The sequence below is a fragment of the Notothenia rossii genome (genome assembly GCF_949606895.1).
Source record: "Notothenia rossii genome assembly, chromosome: 2".
Classification (NCBI taxonomy): Eukaryota; Metazoa; Chordata; class Actinopteri; order Perciformes; family Nototheniidae; genus Notothenia; species Notothenia rossii.
Genome location: NC_136904.1, coordinates 38,064,462 through 38,083,472, shown reverse-complemented (window position 1 = coordinate 38,083,472; position 19,011 = coordinate 38,064,462). Strand labels below are relative to the sequence as shown.

General features: G+C 39.2%; 1 protein-coding gene across 2 annotated transcripts in view; it reads left to right on the top strand.

Moving 5' to 3' along the window:
- Positions 1 to 19,011, top strand: part of cdh8 (cadherin 8) — a 132,869-nt gene that overhangs the window by 82,773 nt on the left and 31,085 nt on the right. For both annotated transcript variants that reach the window (XM_079666499.1, XM_079666498.1), the window contains exons 5-7: positions 9,612 to 9,779; positions 10,032 to 10,219; positions 16,928 to 17,175. In XM_079666499.1, coding sequence (XP_079522625.1) covers positions 9,612 to 9,779; positions 10,032 to 10,219; positions 16,928 to 17,175 — 604 coding nt within the window. The remainder of the gene's footprint in view (positions 1 to 9,611; positions 9,780 to 10,031; positions 10,220 to 16,927; positions 17,176 to 19,011) is intronic.

Sequence of the window (19,011 nt, the reverse complement as noted above, 5' to 3'; positions counted from 1 at the left end):
GCGAGACAGTGATTACATCTAAGGATTATTTCAGAAGTGGTTTTCTTCTAGACGGGGCCAGGCACATCGGGTCAGAACCTTAAACATTGTCCTTTTTCATTACCTGCTCGACTTAAATAAATTAGCTTACAAGGTCAGCTCAGGTCAAGTGGTGGGCTACCGGGACTATAAGTAAGTCAAAATCACTGTCTGGAATAATTTGTTCATTGAAGGGTTTAACTTATTGTTAGATGTATGAATGTAAGCTCCTATCTCAGCTGTGTGGCCCATTTTAGGCTTTCAGGACCCAACTGTGAATCAGACCCCCAACTAAACATGCAATTAACACTTTACAACGCAAGACCCATGGAATTAAAAAAAATATATAACTATTAAATGTCATTTTCACACCTCAAAGCAATTTTTATCAAGCTTTTAATGATCACCGGCATGTTGACTACCACTTAGCAACTACTCTTCCTGGGGTCAAAACAAGTAAATGTTACATTAAAGTGAATAACATTATATCGAATAAAAAACATCAAAAAACAAAAGGAAAGAAAAATAAAACAAACAGTTTAAACTGAGTGCACAAATAACAGTAGTTCCACTACACGGAAATAATTTAATATATTATAAAAATAAATTACCAAGAAAGTTTAGCATTGATTATAATATAGTCATATAATATGTTCCAAGACATTTGTCTGGAGCTGCCTGGTGTTTTGTGTGATCATGTAGACTTTTTAAGAAAATACAATTTCACTTTAAATGAATGTGTAATGGCAAATATTAGCTATACTATACTTTATTCCTCTGAATTTAACATTATGTTGACCTAAATTAGTTTCTGAAAAAGGAAGGGAAAAACGACTCCTTAATGAAGCCTACAATTGAAGCTAAAGCCATTCCTACTACAGTATATGAATATTGATGCTACAGTTCAATCAAGAGTGTAGGCAAATAAATATATCTCAAATAGCAGAGATGCTAATAACCAATGAACAACCTAAGGTTACTGTATGTCTATTCTGATGATGTTAGCTGTGTTTTTACAGTTCAGAGTGAGTTGTTTGTGTCTGTATTGTATCTTTTGTCTCAGAGTTAAAAGGTGGAAGAAAAACCTTGCACTCATAAATTGTCCTTTGTGCGGCAGCAGCAGTTGCTCCCGTTAAGCCACTGTGTATTTTCCATTAGAAGTGGCTTTGTGGTTTTGTTTCGGCGGTGAGGGGCAGACCTTGAAAGTCAAGCCTCTTCACGTCAAAAACAATATTAAATCAAAAGCACAAATGACGTAATCTGTGTGCACAAATTATTCAATCAAGTGCAGAAAGGATTTTGTTTTTTTTCTCAATGAGAACTCGCAGGCTCAATGGCAGGAAGGAATTACCAAATTAATGAGAAAAAAAAGAGACATTGGTTGTTATGCAGATGATGAGGAATAACATGAACTTCCAAAACACATTTAACGACAGAATATAAATATTTGTTGATGATAATCAGTGGGAATTTTTTCCTAACTTCCTGTTCCAATCAAAAAGAATGTCACCAAATATTATGAGTTTAAATGTTTGTCATGCACAAGAGGAGGAAGTATTTTAGTATGTTTTGTCTTGGATCAGCTGTAAAATGCATCATGATGCATTGACCCTTCAGAACTTATGTGTTTCTTAGCACCAAACCTACAAACTATGATGATCTTATTGAAGGGGCCCTTTTTTTCTTTTGGGGGATTTCCCTTTCCTGTAGCGTGTTATACAGCTTTGTGTGCATGTACATGGTCTGCAAAGGCTACAATCCCAAAGTTCCCCCCAGAGGGAGTTTCTCTCCCACACACTCCCCCCTGCCTGAAACACCTCCATTGGACTCCTTTGTTTACTTTCGTGACATAGCGACATTACTATGTAACACTTGCACTTGTATTGGCTAGTGCTCCAACACATTAAGACTAAGGGGCGGGTCATCTCTAAGCAGTTGACCAATCACAACAGAGCCGGCCAGCTAACCAATCGGAGCAGACTGGGCTCTGGTTTCAGACAGAGGGTGAAAAGAGGTAGTATGAGAACAATAAAGAGCTTTTTGAACATTAAAGCAGACACAAAATACAAATATGAACCTGAATGTGAGCAGAATTTGTCCTCTTATAAAATAATGCATTAGGGCATATACAACTATCCAGCAGTTTATAAAGGAGCAAAACATTAAACATCTACAACAGTAAAAAATGGATTGATACAGCATGAATATTCACCCTAAAATATCGACACTTAACAGCACAATGACTTTTAATACTGGTTACATTTTTCTGATATAACTTGATTCATTAATTTACTAAAGTAAAGTTTTAAATGCAGGACTTTTACTGTTATTGGAATATTTCCATATGGCGTTACATAAAGTTAAGGACCTGAAAACCTTTGGATCCAATCAACACCTTATATAATTCAATGTGATGGTAATTATATTTGAATACTTTACTTTTAAATCAGTATATAAGCCTTTAAATGCTCTCCGTATGGATTATGTTCAAAAAAGACTGCACTGAGGGAGATGGTACCTTTAATATACATGTGTGCATTAGCCTAACATTTCATTCATTTTCTGAAGGCAGAGTAAAGGGATTTAAAAAAAGCCCTTAGCAATAGACTAAATGACAACGTTGTTAACCGCAGTGCACACGTCTCCCTCACCAATTCTCTGCGAGCCCTTCAGGGACAACAAATGAACTCTGAAAGGGAGCTGACAATGCTGATTATTGTTTAAAAAGTTGTGTAACATCAACAGGACTGCAGGTAACTCGGCCCATCTGTTTTTCGTGATGTTTGTAGATTACGGCTGTGTGAGGCTGCTGTTAACTCAGGCTCCCGGGCGCGCTCCATTTCCCTCTACAGATGCACACTTATGTTCAAAGCATCAACAGTAAGCTGGGGCAACAAATGTGTATAAGTGTGGGCACTAAAACTGAAATAAGAACGGGTATAGCTTGCATTAAAACATGAAATAATGCAGGAAAACAGATTGTTTATGTGAAGAAAATAAATAAAAACCCACACTGCTTATGTGCTGAGAGAAAGACCCATATGTGAATCCCAATAATACTCAAAAGATTCAAAGGTAACATACGATATACTTAAAATAAAAGTAAAAGAAAACAAATAGTGAAACATTTAGTTGCAAGAAAAAGACACACATATAATATAGAATAAGATAAACAGAATGTTAATTTAATACGTGTTCAGGAGAATAAACAGTGTGTACTATAATAATATATACATATGTAGATATATACGGGGTGTAAACAGATGTATAAAGGACAAACACATTATGAACATACAGTATGTAGATGTTGACACTTGGCAGTTCTCCAAGGTCTTATTGTCTGTTTATATTAATAAATGTAATAAGGAAACATTTATATCTCGCAGATCTCTCAGACACACCGACTGATATCACTAATGGAAAGTATTATATGCACACAATATTATTATATTATGCGATCTGGATAGTACAATCACCCAGGCCTGCTGAATGAGAGGGGAACACGTGTAGCCTTATAGAGGAAGTAGAGGCTACGGAGACACAAACATGTGTTGGAGCAATGTAAAGCTTTTTAATTTGTAATGACAATGTCGTACTGGTATATTTTACAGTACGGAAACGATGATTTATACGATGATGATATGATTTAAAAAATACATATATTTATAGGAACTATTAATCTACTTTTGTGATCAAATATTTATGTTATCATGTGTTGATAATGGGCACCTTTTTATGAAAAGCTTCGGCACAAACTCCCCTGTTTCTGGCACTAACAAGAGCTGGTGTATCTTTTCTTAATGATGATTTAGAAGCAGTATCTCTTGCACAAAAAAACAATGGAAATAACTCAATAAAATACCAACATCTTAATAGACATAGGTATACATAATTCTAGGCAAGGCAAGTTTATTTATACAGCACCTTTCAGCACACGGCAATTCAAAGTGCTTTGCTAATTAAAATAAAATACATTTAAGAATAAATACAGCAGAAACACATGATAAAATGGCATTTAATAACAGGCATTAAATAGCAAGGATAATAAAATAAACACAACAGGTATAGAATACATGAATAAAAGCCATACTACAGTGTGGATATAAACAGCTCACTCAAATGCAGCGACAAAAAGATACGTTTTTAGTCTGGATTTAAAAGTAGCAAGAGTTGCAGCGGACCTTTTTAATTAATTAATTCTAAGTAAAAAGATCAAAAAACATATATAACCGTTAAGTTGTTAGCATCTGTATGGCAAATGTATGGTCTTTTATTTTGGGCAGTAAAGCATTAAGTATTTGCACGGTACAATGCATGTTCACCAAACACGGCTAAGCTAAGGCAGACTTCCTGTTGTAAGGTTTGCTTACTCCCTGTTGGATAGTTTAATACCTTCCTGTTGGATGCCCTAAAAACGTCCACTCCCCACGAGGTGATTTGAATCGGCACATATTTTTGCGGACCCCCCAAGTGAGTTTAATAACATTTGTTATTCTGTTAACTTAACATCATCTCCGTGCCCGCTTTTAGAAAATCTGTCGGACCCCCCTTGCCTCACCTCAGCTGGCACTTTTGAGACAATTGTATGGTTTTCTATCATTTGTGTCTTGGTTTAGCTTTGTCATCTGTGACATGCTGTATGGTTCATCAACAGCTTGCATGAAATTCATTATCAAAACTACTAAATTATAAGATTCACGTGGGCATCAGTGAGTTGCCTGTTTCCATTAGCTGATTGGCCGTCCTCAATGCTAAATGGGCCAGTGCTCACATGCTGCTCTGTAACATCATTGCATTCAAAGTAATAATAATAATTACTTCTTCCTTTCACAAGGCAGACTCTTCAGCAGCGTCATGATGCATAAAGTTATCTCCAAACAGACTCCAGATTGGATCTCTAATTGCTTTTTCAGCTGACTTTTTAACATGTGTCTGTAAGCAATATGATTAAATAATGGTGAAATTACATTAATAAGAAATGAGATGGAAATCGACTGCTCACAATTTGGAAAACAGCACACAATAAACAAGATTGGAGAAAGGGAGGCTCGAAATGTATGCACATAATTAGAAGCGACGATCAGCTCGACACAGAAATTCGGGCTCGTCTTCACTTCTACATCGGCGTCGTATTCTTACTGCATCGTGGCTTTAGAAAGCGCGCTGAACGGACAATTTAAGGATTAGCATTCATGCTCTGTGTGATTGCGCAGCACATGCAGATGGCTCATTCGAGGTAGCCAGATGTTTTGATGAATGTTAATGAAAAATAAAAGGTAAGGGGGAAAACAACCATTAGGATGCGTTTGACACTAACAACGTCACATTGGAAATGAAAAGCATTCAATAAATAAATAAACATCACGCCCCAATTCATCACTTGGTTAATGGTCGGTGAAAAGAGAAAAGGAAAAAAAAAAGTTGAGGCAAATATCTATGGAAATGAGTGTTTGTCTATCCTCCCTTTTCAGTGATTAGGAATTAATTTGAATAATTAACGATGATCAACAGAGATGAGAGTGTTGCTCATGGCATGATGACTGAAGTGTGTGTGTGTGTGTGTGTGTGTGTGTGTGTGTGTGTGTGTGTGTGTGTGTGTGTGTGTGTGTGTGTGTGTGTGTGTGTGTGTGTATGTACACACGTGGAAGAGGGAGTACAAGTGACTTGTTTGTGTTGCTCTTTTTATTCATGGGTTAATTTGTTTGCCTGACTCGAGAGGAGGTGGGTGTACCTTGTTGATGCCACTCAAAGCTCAAAGCTTCACTGCTTGGACCGGTAACATAATGCAGCATAAATGTTGCTTTTGCACAATAAGCATGAACCACACATAGTGGCTGTTTATCCAATGTAATAAGTTCTTAAGCCACTTATTCTGCACAATGAATTAGTTCTCATTTCATAACATTCCGATCCCTTTGTGAAGATCCAATGTACTCATTGAGAGGAAGGTCAAACCAGAAAACCAGAACAAAGGTTTATCAAAAGTATATAGTGCAGAGTTGAAGCAGTTGTTATCCATTCAAATAACATATCGTCCAGTCCACTACCCACTTTATAATTCCAAATAGGCGATATACTATAACACTGCATTCAATAACTAAAACGAAATGTCAGAATAATATGATCAAAAACATGTTTAATTTTTAAAGATATCTCATACATTTTACACAAGGGAGACAGGTAATCCTTAACAGCAGTTCTTGTTGTTGAAATAATAATATAGTGTCCAGGTATGTGTTTACCAATCAAATTGCACCACGAGCAGTCCATTACCGACTTGATGATTCAAGATATGCTGTAACACTGCTTTAATTAAATAACCAGAATACAGTCACACACAATAACAAATTGCTTTCAATCCACTTGAAAACATCCAAAATCTTATGTAATAAAGTAGTTAAAGTATTTATGGACTGAAAGCTACAGTATGTTACGGCATATCACCTTCTTGTAAATACACCTAACATAATCCAATAAAAACGATAGATACAAAACTCTACCAAAATAGTGGAATTTATTCAAATGAAGTTCAAATATAATGTATGTGCTTAAGTGGCTATTAAAGCCAATTTGATTATTTCAAATGATCATTTTAATGTTTAAAATGGCAACAATTAATTGTTGCAACAATAACATGTTTACTCTGTTGTGCACTGGGCCTGTCATGTGAACATGTGAAAAGATACATTACATACTGTTTGAGGTTTTAGCTTGAAGGTGCTTAAAGATAATTATCCTTTTTCCATGTTTTATTTTCATCTTTAAGAGCGCTTTAGGGTCCTCTGGATTTATTGTGAGACTCAGCACATGGATCATGCTGTCTATTCAATTACATTTGATACAAGTATTATTATTGTAGCAGTACATTATATTGAATGTATACTAAACTGTCCTATAGTAATATAGTAGTAATAGTAGTAGTATATAGTATATAGTATATTTGATCTTTTGCTGGAATTACAATATTATGCAACTTGTCCCATTATCTCTATACTGTATGTATGTATGTATGTATGTATGTATGCATGTGCTGTATTTATGTATGTATGTATGTACGTATGTATGTATGTACTGTATGTATGTATGTATCTACTGTATGTATGTATGTATGTATGTATGTATGTATGTATGTATGTATGTATGTATGTATGTATGTATGTATGTATGTATGTATCTACTGTATGTATGTATAATAATAATAATAATAATAATAATAATAATACATAATATTTATATAGCGCCTTTCACGAAACCCAAGGTCGCTTTACAAGTCGGGTAGGGGGGGGAGTAGGGGAAAAGGGGCAGACAGGTTAGGGGGGGGGGCAAGCAAGTAGCGGAAAAATAAACCTATCAAACTAACTATATAGTGGGGAAAGCCTTGGTGAAAAGGTGCGTTTTGAGGGCTTTTTTGAAAGTGTCCAAGGTTGGGGCGCTGCGGATTTCGGGGGGGAGAGAGTTCCAGAGGGTGGGGGATGCTACACTGAAAGCTCTGTCACCGAAAGTCCGCAACCTGGTGCGGGGGGTAGAGAGGAGATCCTGTCCAGACGATCGGAGCTTCCGGGATGGAGTGTGGTGGCGGAGAAGGTCAGACAGGTATTGGGGGGCGAGGGCATGGAGGGATTTGTAGGTCAGAAGAAGGAGATTATATGTGATACGGTGCTTGACTGGGAGCCAGTGGAGGTGGATGAGGGTGGGGGTGATGTGCTGCCAGGGCTTGGTGTGAGTGAGCACCCTAGCAGCCGAGTTCTGCACATACTGGAGCCTGTCCAGGGCTTTACTGGAAACCCCGAACAGGACTCCGTTGCAGTAGTCCAACCTGGAGGAGACGAATGCATGGATGAGGGTCTCGGCCACGGAATCGGAGATTGATGGTCGTAGACGGGAGATGTTCCTGAGGTGATAGAAGGCAGACTTGGTGACGGATTTGATATGTGACTGAAATGAGAGAGTTGAGTCAAGGATGACACCCAGGTTACGGACTCCGGGAGATGTATGTATGTATGTATGTATGTATGTATGTATGTATGTATGTATGTATGTATGTATGTATGTATGTATGTATCTACTGTATGTATGTATGTATTAATGTATGTATGTATGTATGTATGTATGTATGTATGCATGTATGTATGTATGTATGTATCTACTATATGTATGTATGTATGTATGTATGTATGTATGTATGTATGTATGTATGTATCTACTGTATGTATGTATGTATGTATGTATGTATGTATGTATGTATGTATGTATGTATGTATCTACTGTATGTATGTATGTATGTATGTATGTATGTATGTATGTATGTATGTATGTATGTATGTATGTATGTATGTATGAAGGTTCTTGTGTTTCAAATACTTGTAATTTTATCTGGATTTCTTTTTATTGGAGTCTAATGAAAGTATTTCTGACAGGAAGTAAGGCGTCTTTTCAGTAACATACAGTACGTAAGAAACATAACTAACAAGAGAAAAATGTTTGTCTTTCTCAGTAAATGACTATGGATATAAAATATGTCTGATAATGCAGTCAATAACACATTTAAAAAGGAAATTAGAGTACTAGCCCAGTTAGCGGAAAATTGAAATGGTTGTGAAAATAATACTCAAAAGTATAAAACTCGAATAACTTCAGAATAAAAGCCAAAAAAGTCTGTAAAAGGAAAAAAGGAAAGTAAGCCAGTTGGATAGAAGCAATGACCAAGTAAAGCCAAGTTAAGGAAATAATGGTGAAGGCTTAAAGAAACAGATGAAACAATGTAAACAATGAATTTACTCCATTGCAATCTTGCTGGTGATTTTATGTAAGTATTTTGTAAAGAAATGTCCAACTCTTGTCACTCACATTCTTTAGTTGTTCAGATCATCAGTGCCGTGTGTGACCTCCAAAAGCAAAGCTGACCCTGAAAGTGTGCTACATCTTGAAGGAAAATACTTCAGAGGAATTGAAAATGCAGGCACAGTCAACATCCTAACCCCTCCCACGTTATTCATCATAGCAAAACATATTCTCATTGTCTGATGCAGCTCAGGACCAAGGCAGGGTGTCATGCCAAAGCCTAGCTTTTATGAGGGGTTTTATATTCATTTGATGATCCTGCGGGCCTCTGTTTCCTGAGTGGATTATCCGTATATGCCGATGCTGAGCCCTTTTTATATTATGCGCCGTGGCAGAGTCAATAAGGTCCATTCTGCATACAATATTCAAGATTATACAAGACAGACAGCATAATTCACACTCAATCAGAATACAAATGACTGCAGACGGCGGAACAACACACTGGAAAAACCAACACAGCTGATTCTCAGGGCTGTAGTCATGGCCACCTTGCCATGCTCACAAAGACCTGGAGTAAACCTGTAGGGATTCCTTTCTTTAACCTTTTGCTTGTGTGGAGCCCTTGTTGTGTGAATTCATGGCGGAAAATAATGCAACCTACAAACTGAGAGTAAGTTGGGTGTGAAGGTCACAGAATACATTCCTCGTTTTTCTCCTGCATGCTCACGTGAGCATCGTTAAAACGATGCAGCAGAGTATATCTGTCATATTTATAATTGCACTAATGTGTTATGAACTGTTTCCACCTTCAGCGACCATAAAAATTGCTCTCCATGCGATGGATCGGGAGATGAGAGAGGAGTACCTTGTGGTCATACAGGCTAAGGACATGGGAGGTCACATGGGGGGCTTGTCGGGAACCACGACAGTCACCGTCACGCTAACGGACGTCAACGACAATCCGCCAAAGTTCTCTAAAAGTAAGTAGCTTAGTGGCCTTAAATATCCCAAATTGAATTAGGAGGAAAAACCAATAACCACCAGTGTAAACTAGTGTTTCTCTGATTGGTTATAATTGGGGAAAATTAATGTTATTTTGTAAGTTTCCTCAAACACGCACCTCAAGTTCGAACTCTTCTTAAGTCTAATGAGGATTTAGTGCTGTAATATGCTTCCCTGACTTTCTCAAATTGGATCAACAATTCTCCAATCCAATGTCTATTCCTCCACAGGTTTGTACGAGTTTGTGATCCCTGAAGACCTACCGATAGGCAACATGGGCGGCAAGGTGAAAGCAAACGATAGAGACATCGGTGATAATGCCAAGTCAACGTATAACATTATCGAGGGAGATGAACAAGGCATGTTCGAGATAGTCACCGACGGGCAGACACAAGAAGGGATTCTTCGGCTGAAAAAGGTAAGAACTTGAAACAGCTGTTACATGGCTCTGCTCATGCTTTCTCTGTCATTGTAAAGGCCGCTACACACCAACATGAGACCAAAGAACGCGTACCGAAGGCGTCCCGACTTTTATGTCCACTACGTCGCCTGCGTCGGCTACGCAGCCCTCCTACGAACACACCGCAAAGACTTCAGTTGACGAGTGGCAATAACTGTCCTTACCAGCAGGCAGCGGTAGCGTGTATTCGTCATTCAAAAGAGGCAACAGCCAATCAGAGTGATTTCTTTGGCCGATTCAACATTAATTCAACATGTTGAATCGGCCACGCGGGAGGTGTGAAAATGTGCCGTAAAGCAACGACGGTGCGGGACACACCAACCTGAGTAGGGCGCCGCGAATGCCCGACTGCCTCTGACGGCATCTGACTCCCAAAATCGGGTAGGTGTGCCAGGGCCTTTAGAGACCGTCAAGGTCCAGGAATGTGTAATACAGCAGGTGTTAGCATTTGCACTTGAGTTTTCCTTAAGCCCCGCCTTTGATCCGCTGCTCGGTTTCAAACCCAAGTATTTCATTTCAGTCATTTTGAAGTGATTTATATTTCAATAAATATCAATTGATGAATGATTCAATAAAGATTTCACGGTCCTACATTTCCAAAAATAATAGTCCTTGCATCAAGCTGCTACAGCTTAATTCTTAAATATTAAAACGCCAGGGCCTGCACGAGTGTAGCATTTTTCTTTTTTTCCCTATTCCATTAATAAAACACTATTCCTTTCACATGTTGTTTGCTTGAGTTAAAGTATGAGCTTTCTAGATGGACTTTCTGTTTACGTATAGCAAGTTTAGGGAACTCTTTTTTCAGATAACATTTCCTTCTGGCATTTCAGTCTTGCCTATTTAGATGTAGAATTCTTAGCTCATGTAGCATTCTAAGCTCATTATAACATATTGTACATTGATTCGGTCATTGTTCAAACTTTAGTTGAATCCAGTTGAGCTGACACTCACAATGTCATCACCATAGACACAGATGGTCTTTACCTAATGCTTCCAGATGTTCTTTGTGATGCTAGCACATACAACATGTTAAAGCTTCACACATATACCACATGCCCCATAGCAACATCAGCAAAGCAGTTGCCAGTTAATTGCCTTGCTAAATGAAACATTAGTAATAGTTGTTAAGACAAGAAAACACAATGCTCATTAGATTTTCCTGAGGAAAGAGAGTGAGCAACACTCCTGTCAAAAAACCTAATTCAATCAGGAGAGATGTGATGTATGAAATACATGTTTATTACCGGACACATGATATGAAGGAATAATGATTGACAGTTTACAACAAGTAAATGAAATGATGTTTGGCGATTAGGCCCCGGTTAGCAGGATGATCATTCAGGAGGGAAAAACCGCTCCGATGAACCCCCGGGGTCTAGACACTGGTGGTGGTGATAAGTAGTTCGGTCCGGTCTGAAGGGAGAAGGTTTTAGCTTGGCCCTGTATTAGGAGACAGGAGGCGAAGGGGTGGAGGAGGGTTGCGCGTTGACACCTGAAATGACAACTGACGGAGAGGGAAGAGCAGATTTAAAGGGGTTAGCGGGTGCAATGATTGGCTAGCCGGGGAGTAACGCCCCTGATTACTTAATGGGAGAGGAGAGAGTATTGAAGTGACGTGTAAAACCAAAGGATATTGGTCTTCCTGGTTGAACTTGCGCTAAGCTACATATCTCTTACCTTGAGTCAAATGCATTAGTGCCGGTAAAGTGTTCACAAGAATAGCATTGTATTCATCATTTAATTTGGAAGAAGAACCAAGACACATACTTTGCTGCTGATTGAATAATTATCCAAGGATTTCACACAATTGCACAATGTAATATGTTTCTAGATATGCAATATGAATATTTCCTCAAGCATAAAAGCCTTTTGAGCCTGTATATCGTTGCTTGCCTGTAGACATTTGAAGCACCCAATCCCGTATTTGTTCTCAATACGGAACTGTGAGGAATTGACATAAAAAAACCGCAATGCTTTTATATTACACTGTGACCCGCAAGCATGTTTAGGCGAAGCTGTATCTCAAGGACATCTGTGGAGAATCAAACCAAGGTTCTCAAATCAAAGACACCAAAGCTGTTTATATATGTATGCATTCCATATTCTACTTCTATACTCTGCTTGCTGGAGGATGTTTGCATATATTGAATCATACGTGATTGATGGATGGGCGTTCTTCAGTCTTGAGTCATGGTTGGTTCGGCGTCAGGAGAGCAGAGCTATACATCACTCAAAAGCAGAATGCCATGTGTTGTGATGTAAAATGACATTACCCCAACGACATGTGGTATGGCTTTGTCAAACTGTGAACTGTTTGGGAGATGGAACGTATAAGAGCTAAAGCAATCCGCTGGTACTTCAATCCACAGCCACTAAAGAAAACAGCAGTGCCGGAGAACAAATGCGACACAAAGTTATAAAATGTCCAACTGTTGACATAGCAAATGTCACATGTGTTAGACTTTTATTCAAGCTCCACTTCCATATCCTACAGAGAGGGCCTCGATTTCCCAAAGCCTGCTCAGCTTTCTCTCTGCAGCCTCTAGTTGGTTGCCTTAATCGCTAAAGCAAGATAGATGATATTGTGTTGGGGAAAGTAGCATTTGCACACTTAGTGTTTTCGCAATCCCTCCAGACAGCAGGTCGAGACAGGTTAAAAGAAGCGGTTGTTATGCTTTTACTCCTTTGTTCTACGTCTTCACTGGTGTTATCCTCAAACAAGGGTGACAGAAGAAGGTATTCATTGTAACTCTTTCCCCAACACGCCCTGTTGCTGCCAACTTCTGTACGAGTCTTTGAACTCCCATCTAATGTAAAAAATTGAATTATTACACATCCTTTGCGGCAAGGTTAAAAACATATTGATCTCACTGAGGTTGGAGAGGCACAAACCAGGTGAGATATTCTTTTCTGTTTTGGTTTTTAAGCTTTTTATCTGCCAGCCCCCAGGCCTGTCGAGGGATGTTCGTGGGATGCTGAGCTTTCACTCCTGCAGCCAACACTGAACTTTGAAGTCTCTAAATGGCTTGTGTGTACATTCTGATTTGATGCTTAAGAGACACCAACAGATGACACAGCAGTGGCGTGGGACATGGTCTTGATGGGTTTTCCAACACAGGATAAACTAGATGGTCGCTTTGTTGATTTGTGTAAGTCTGCTGTGCCACATGCCGAAATGTCTTCATAAGCTTATTTTTTCCAGGAACATATAATAATTTAAACTGGCTATGCAACCTTGACTCAAAAAATGCTTAGTACATGGCTCTACTGTTTTTCTTTTGCTCTCATGAATCTCAAATAGTATCTGTTCAACGGTATGCATACTAACAAATATCAAAGCGGTTCTTGCTGGCTTACTTATTCTAAGCACTGCATGTGCGTTTATTGAATTCATCATTTGAGCTGGTTAGAATATGACTTGTGTTTGTTTAAAAGGGGCTGCCTTTCTTTGATTTTGTAATTGTTATTGAAAGTAATGAATCAGACTTACAGTAACTCGGCGAATCAGAGAAGCCACTGTGTTCTCCTTAAACCACCATGTAATTGAGTACGCCAGCAACAGTGAGATCCCCTTTCCCCTCCTTAGGGCATTGGAAACAAATATAATGAGTTGTTTGTAGTTGCTGTCAAGTGGAAAACAATTCAATATTTTGATAAGGGGAGAGCCAATTTCCCTGGAATTTAATGTGGAGTAATTTGCTAAATTATTTGTTACTTGTTGCTAAAAGAAAAAAGGCAGCTCACAACTAAATCTATTTCATTAATAGCTGCATTTATTAAATGTTGTTTTTATCTCCCCCACAGGCCAATTATATTGTCTATTATATACTATCATTGACTGCAAGACAAATCGCAAAATAAAATTCTAAAATGAAAATCGCCTAGAATTAAAATACGCCTTACCTCGTCTGTTTCAGGCCACATTTTGGCTTTTATCATGGCTTGAAAGTTGACATTTAAAGAAAAGTTTGGTCTCATTTTGAGCCAGACCATCTGCAAGTAAATTGCATACCTGATAAAGTATGCAAATACCTTCACCACCACTTCAATTGTGAAGGTGCCGGGAGAAAGAATTTAGTGAGACTTCTTTGTTGGAGACAGAACTCTGGCAGAGAACTGTACTCTACTTAGTAACCTTTTGTAGTATTAACAACTTATAAAATACGTTGCCTAATGTGAATGATGTCCCTAATAGTGACAAACCATGGATTTATCATTCAAGTCGGATTTTCCCTTAGCCATTTTAGAGTCTTTAAGCTCATTGTTTTGTGACCCACAGCCTCTGCTAGAGAGATTAAAAGTGAATTTAGCATTAACATTCAACAAAGTGGCCAAAACAGGACTCCAAATGTATGCTAATGCCGTCCAGTGTCCGCTGTATGAATGATCAAGTATTTGATATTCGCCAGTATTTCAGCGTTTAACTGCCCTGATTGAAAAAAATATTTCCATTTAATACACAAGTGCTATTTATTACCTCTTTTGACATTATTTTTTGACTTCCTCTTTTATTTTTGTAAAGGTATTCTTTCCTCGTGTCATGGGTAGTTTTCCTTTCTCTCTTGGCGTTTTCCCACCTTTGTGATTATTTGCCCCGCCCTGATTCTTTCCATCTGTGTGTAATCACCGTGCAGCCCTCGTGTGCTTCCAAGCTCTCAAGTGTTCTTTTAGTTATTTGTCTGTTTATCTGCTCTGCCAAATTCTGTTCTTCCCTGCCTGGTTTCGGATCCAGAGTATTCTCCTGCCCCGTATTGGACTTGCTTGCCTGTTTGATGGATCTCCTGGTTTTAACCCTGCCTGTACCTGGCTGATCAAACTGAACTTCCTGAACATTTGGCGTGTATCTGAGACATGATTTTGAGTCTGCCTTTACGAGTGAACCTTCCACTGACCTAATACAACTTTCATTTTGAGGACTTGAATGTTGTGCAATTTTCAGTAACCCAGGCCAATCAGTAAACCATGAAATAGCTGGAGTTACAATATTCTGTAGTAACCAATTTAAAAGATACATACTGTAAAAACCAAGCAGTTAAGCCAATGTGGGTACCAGTACATGACTTTCAAATAATACATTGCTATTAAAAAGTGATAATTTCCCCTCTCTCCATTTCCATACAATAATGTTGACTATCCAGCCATCGTCTTATACAAGCTCTTACTCTCCACTACCCTCAGAATCTAAGTGTAATCACTTGGCTTGGGGTCACAGCCACACTATGTACTTTCTCAGCACAGATGGCAGGATCAGAGGGAGAAAAGGAAGGAACGGAGGGGGGGGGGGGTGTGAGGAGCAGAAGACAAAGTTAATAATGAAAGTGTTCCAAATAGCTTCCTCGAACATGGAGGAGCGGGGATTGGAGAGGCTTCGGGGGCTTGGGCTGTCTACTAGTGCCCTGATGGCAGGAGTGTGGAAGTCAAAGCCTTGGGTCGCCTCCCCCGTCCCCCCGGCTGCTTCTGCCGTCTCACAGCTGGACCCCCAGACACCCCACGTCCCCCCGTGCACCCAGGAGCTCTCAGCACCGGCCCCGTCTGACCTCAGGGACAGATCCTCTTGCTCTCTCCCTCTAACTGAATACATTACCCGTGGTGTTCATCTCCCTCCTCTCAGTCCTTCTCTCTCCCCTTGCCAGCTCCTATCCCCTCAAGCGGCAAGGCCCAGTTTTGATTTCCCTATAAATCGCGGTTATGGAGCGTGGAAGTGACTTGATCCCATTATTCTCGTCGTACGAGAGCGACCAGAGGTGATTCCGAATGAAATTGTGACATTCTGGGGTGTCCTCGGAGATGCCACAAGTCTAAAATTGTGACTCTCTGCTTCCTTTTAAATATTAATGACGAGCCATCTGTAAAAGAAAATACTGCATAGAAGTAGCGATTAAACAGATATGTCAGTCACACAATGACACGTCCTGTGCAAACTGTTTTTATTTCTCTTTGGAAAATGATACCTTTTTGAGATGATCTCATTCATTGTACTGTATGTGAGCTGCTTGTGGTAGCAGTGTGAGAGCTCTAATAATCAGCTGTCACTGAGAGCATTAGTAAGATTTGTGTTCTTTCATGCAAGTAAAGGCTGGGACTTTTCAGATTAAAGCCCCCTGTGTATTTAGTGTTTATGTGGTAACAACTTATTTTCAATAATTGATATGGCATTATAATTTTTGTAGAAAAATTAGAAAATGTGTTTGGATGCTCTGTGCAGTCAGCTCGTGTTTGCGGAAAAGCCTGTGTCCTTTCTTCCGTGTTTCTCAATACTGCCACTTGGGGGCGCCACACTTAGAATTGTTTAATCACAGAGGGTTTAAGTAATTAAGGGTTAACATTAGCATAAAGTCAGTAAAGGTCTTAGCAGCAGAAAGCCTATAAACATATCAGTCAAGCTCCCACATTTCTCACAAAGAAACTTGATAGCAGTAAAAAAACATGTTAGTTGTAAAATTGGTGTGTATAATATTTCATATGTTGCATCTGTGCAGCTTTCAAACCAATATTGAGAAGTATATGTACATATTCTCAATGTGGTGGAATAGAAGTGCAAAGTAGCATGACATGAACCTATTCATAATTGTACAACACCCGAGTAAATTTACAACTTTAGTGTACACAGGAAGCAGCATACTCACATACTCACTGCTCCTCTCTCTTTGGTCCTTCCTACAGGTGATAGATTTTGAGAGCAAGAGAGCCTACACCCTTAAAGTTGAGGCCACCAACATCCGCTCGGAGCCCAGCAACGGTGTGCCCTTCAAGGACACAGCTACTGTTAAGATTGTGGTGGAGGATTCCGATGAACCTCCCGTTTTCCTGAAAGCAGTCTACTTGCTAGAAGTGAATGAGAATGCCCCCATCAACACAGTCATAGGCAGCGTCACCGCGAGGGATCCGGACTCTTCTGCCAGCACTGTCAGGTAAGAGAGTGGATGCAATTTCACCAACATTGATTGTTTCCTGGACTTTTATCATTGGTAATCACTCTCATTGATATGGGTTGAAAGGGGCCTTACCCATAACCATGCCAGTTTGCCAGCAAGCCCCCATCAACACAGCTATAGGGACTGTCACTGCCAGGGATCCAGACTCTGCGATGGTAAGAGAGTGGATGCCAGTTTTCCCAACATTTAATTGGTTAATGGGTTTTTATCAGCCTCATCATTTTGGGTTGGAGAATGCCTTACCCCTAACTAGGGGTGTAACGGTTCACAGAATTCACAGTTCGGTATGTACCTCGGTTTGGGGGTCACGGTTCGGTACGGGCTCGGTACAACAAGAAAAAGCAAATGCTTAATTCCAGGTTTGTTTTTTATTTATTTTGAACAATAGTCGAAGTTTCAGTTTAAAAATAAGGAACATTTTGAATAATTTACTTTATTACACTGTTAAAAACAAACCACAAACAGTACCACACACACTCATATGGCCGTATAATCTATAATGGCTGATGTCAAACAAAAAGGTTCAATAAGCTGTAAAACTAAAAAGAATGTCTTGAAAATATTACAAAATAAATAATAAGATAGTGTTTAAATCACTTTCAATCACAATCACTAAAAACCGGGGTCCTCTACTATTGCATAAGGGCGCAGCATAGCCGTTGAAAAACATATGCCAAAAGTTTCGGTTATTTGTTTTGGTCTCACTTTCATGTCTATTGGCTTCTTAAAAACAGCGGGGATAAGCTGTTGAACTGCTGTTGTCTTTTGCCGGGCTCCGGTGATTGCCAAATCTGGGTGATGCCTTCTGATATGATTTAGCATGTTTGGCTTGTTTTACCATTAGCATACCGCACCGCTGTCGAACAACGCCGGTGTTACCGAATAAAATGTGGGACGAACAACTGGTGATATTCTATAACGGTAGGCAGATGTATCAGGGGCGTGGCCTTTGTCGAATAACCAGGAAATAAACATTTCCATCGCTTCTTCTGTCGTTTACATTCATCTTTTGGTATATTTGGCTGGATAGGAACACTTTGATGCACATTCAGTACCAGTGTGTGAGGTTGTGGTTGTGATGCCGATATCCGGACGCGTACAGCGTGAGGTGACTGGGGATGTGTGTTCAAAACAAAACAATGCAAGCTTGAATAAATAATTTAAACCATTTATTTTTGCCAGACTTATTACTGAATATCATTCTTAATGTGACACCAAGTCCATCCGAGACCTTTGTATACCTTCAGACGGCCCCAAAGTGAAGCACACGTTGTTTACTCACAATTTGAAAGCAGCGTGGAGAAGTCTAAAGCTTTGGAGAGCTCCGCCCAGGATAAATTGTGATACGAATTCTGTGGCTTGTTCTTGTTGTTGTCAGTCTTATATTTGTATCATATATCGTTATTAATATGATGTCGAGTTGATTTGAGACCCGTTTACACTTTCATACAGTCTGTTAGTGAAACATACAGTCTGTCTGAGTTGTTTACACCCATCTCCAACGCAGCGTGGAGAGCTGTGGTTAATTGTGATCCGCTCAGATTAAACTGACTTCTGTGGCTATCAACCAGCGATCATGTTAAGACTACACACATATTTACCCCTTATCAACATGGTATTCTGCACTTTGCCGCACTTATCCAGATAAAATGTGACTGTTAACTTTCGTTATGCATAGGTAATGAGACACCGAATGACGAATATACTCACATAGGCTACGAGAACTAGAAACACGCATATTCATACTTTTTCACACTGTTGTTAACATGTTTCTTAATTTAACGTTTATGCGTTTATCTATGTGGTCTTTGT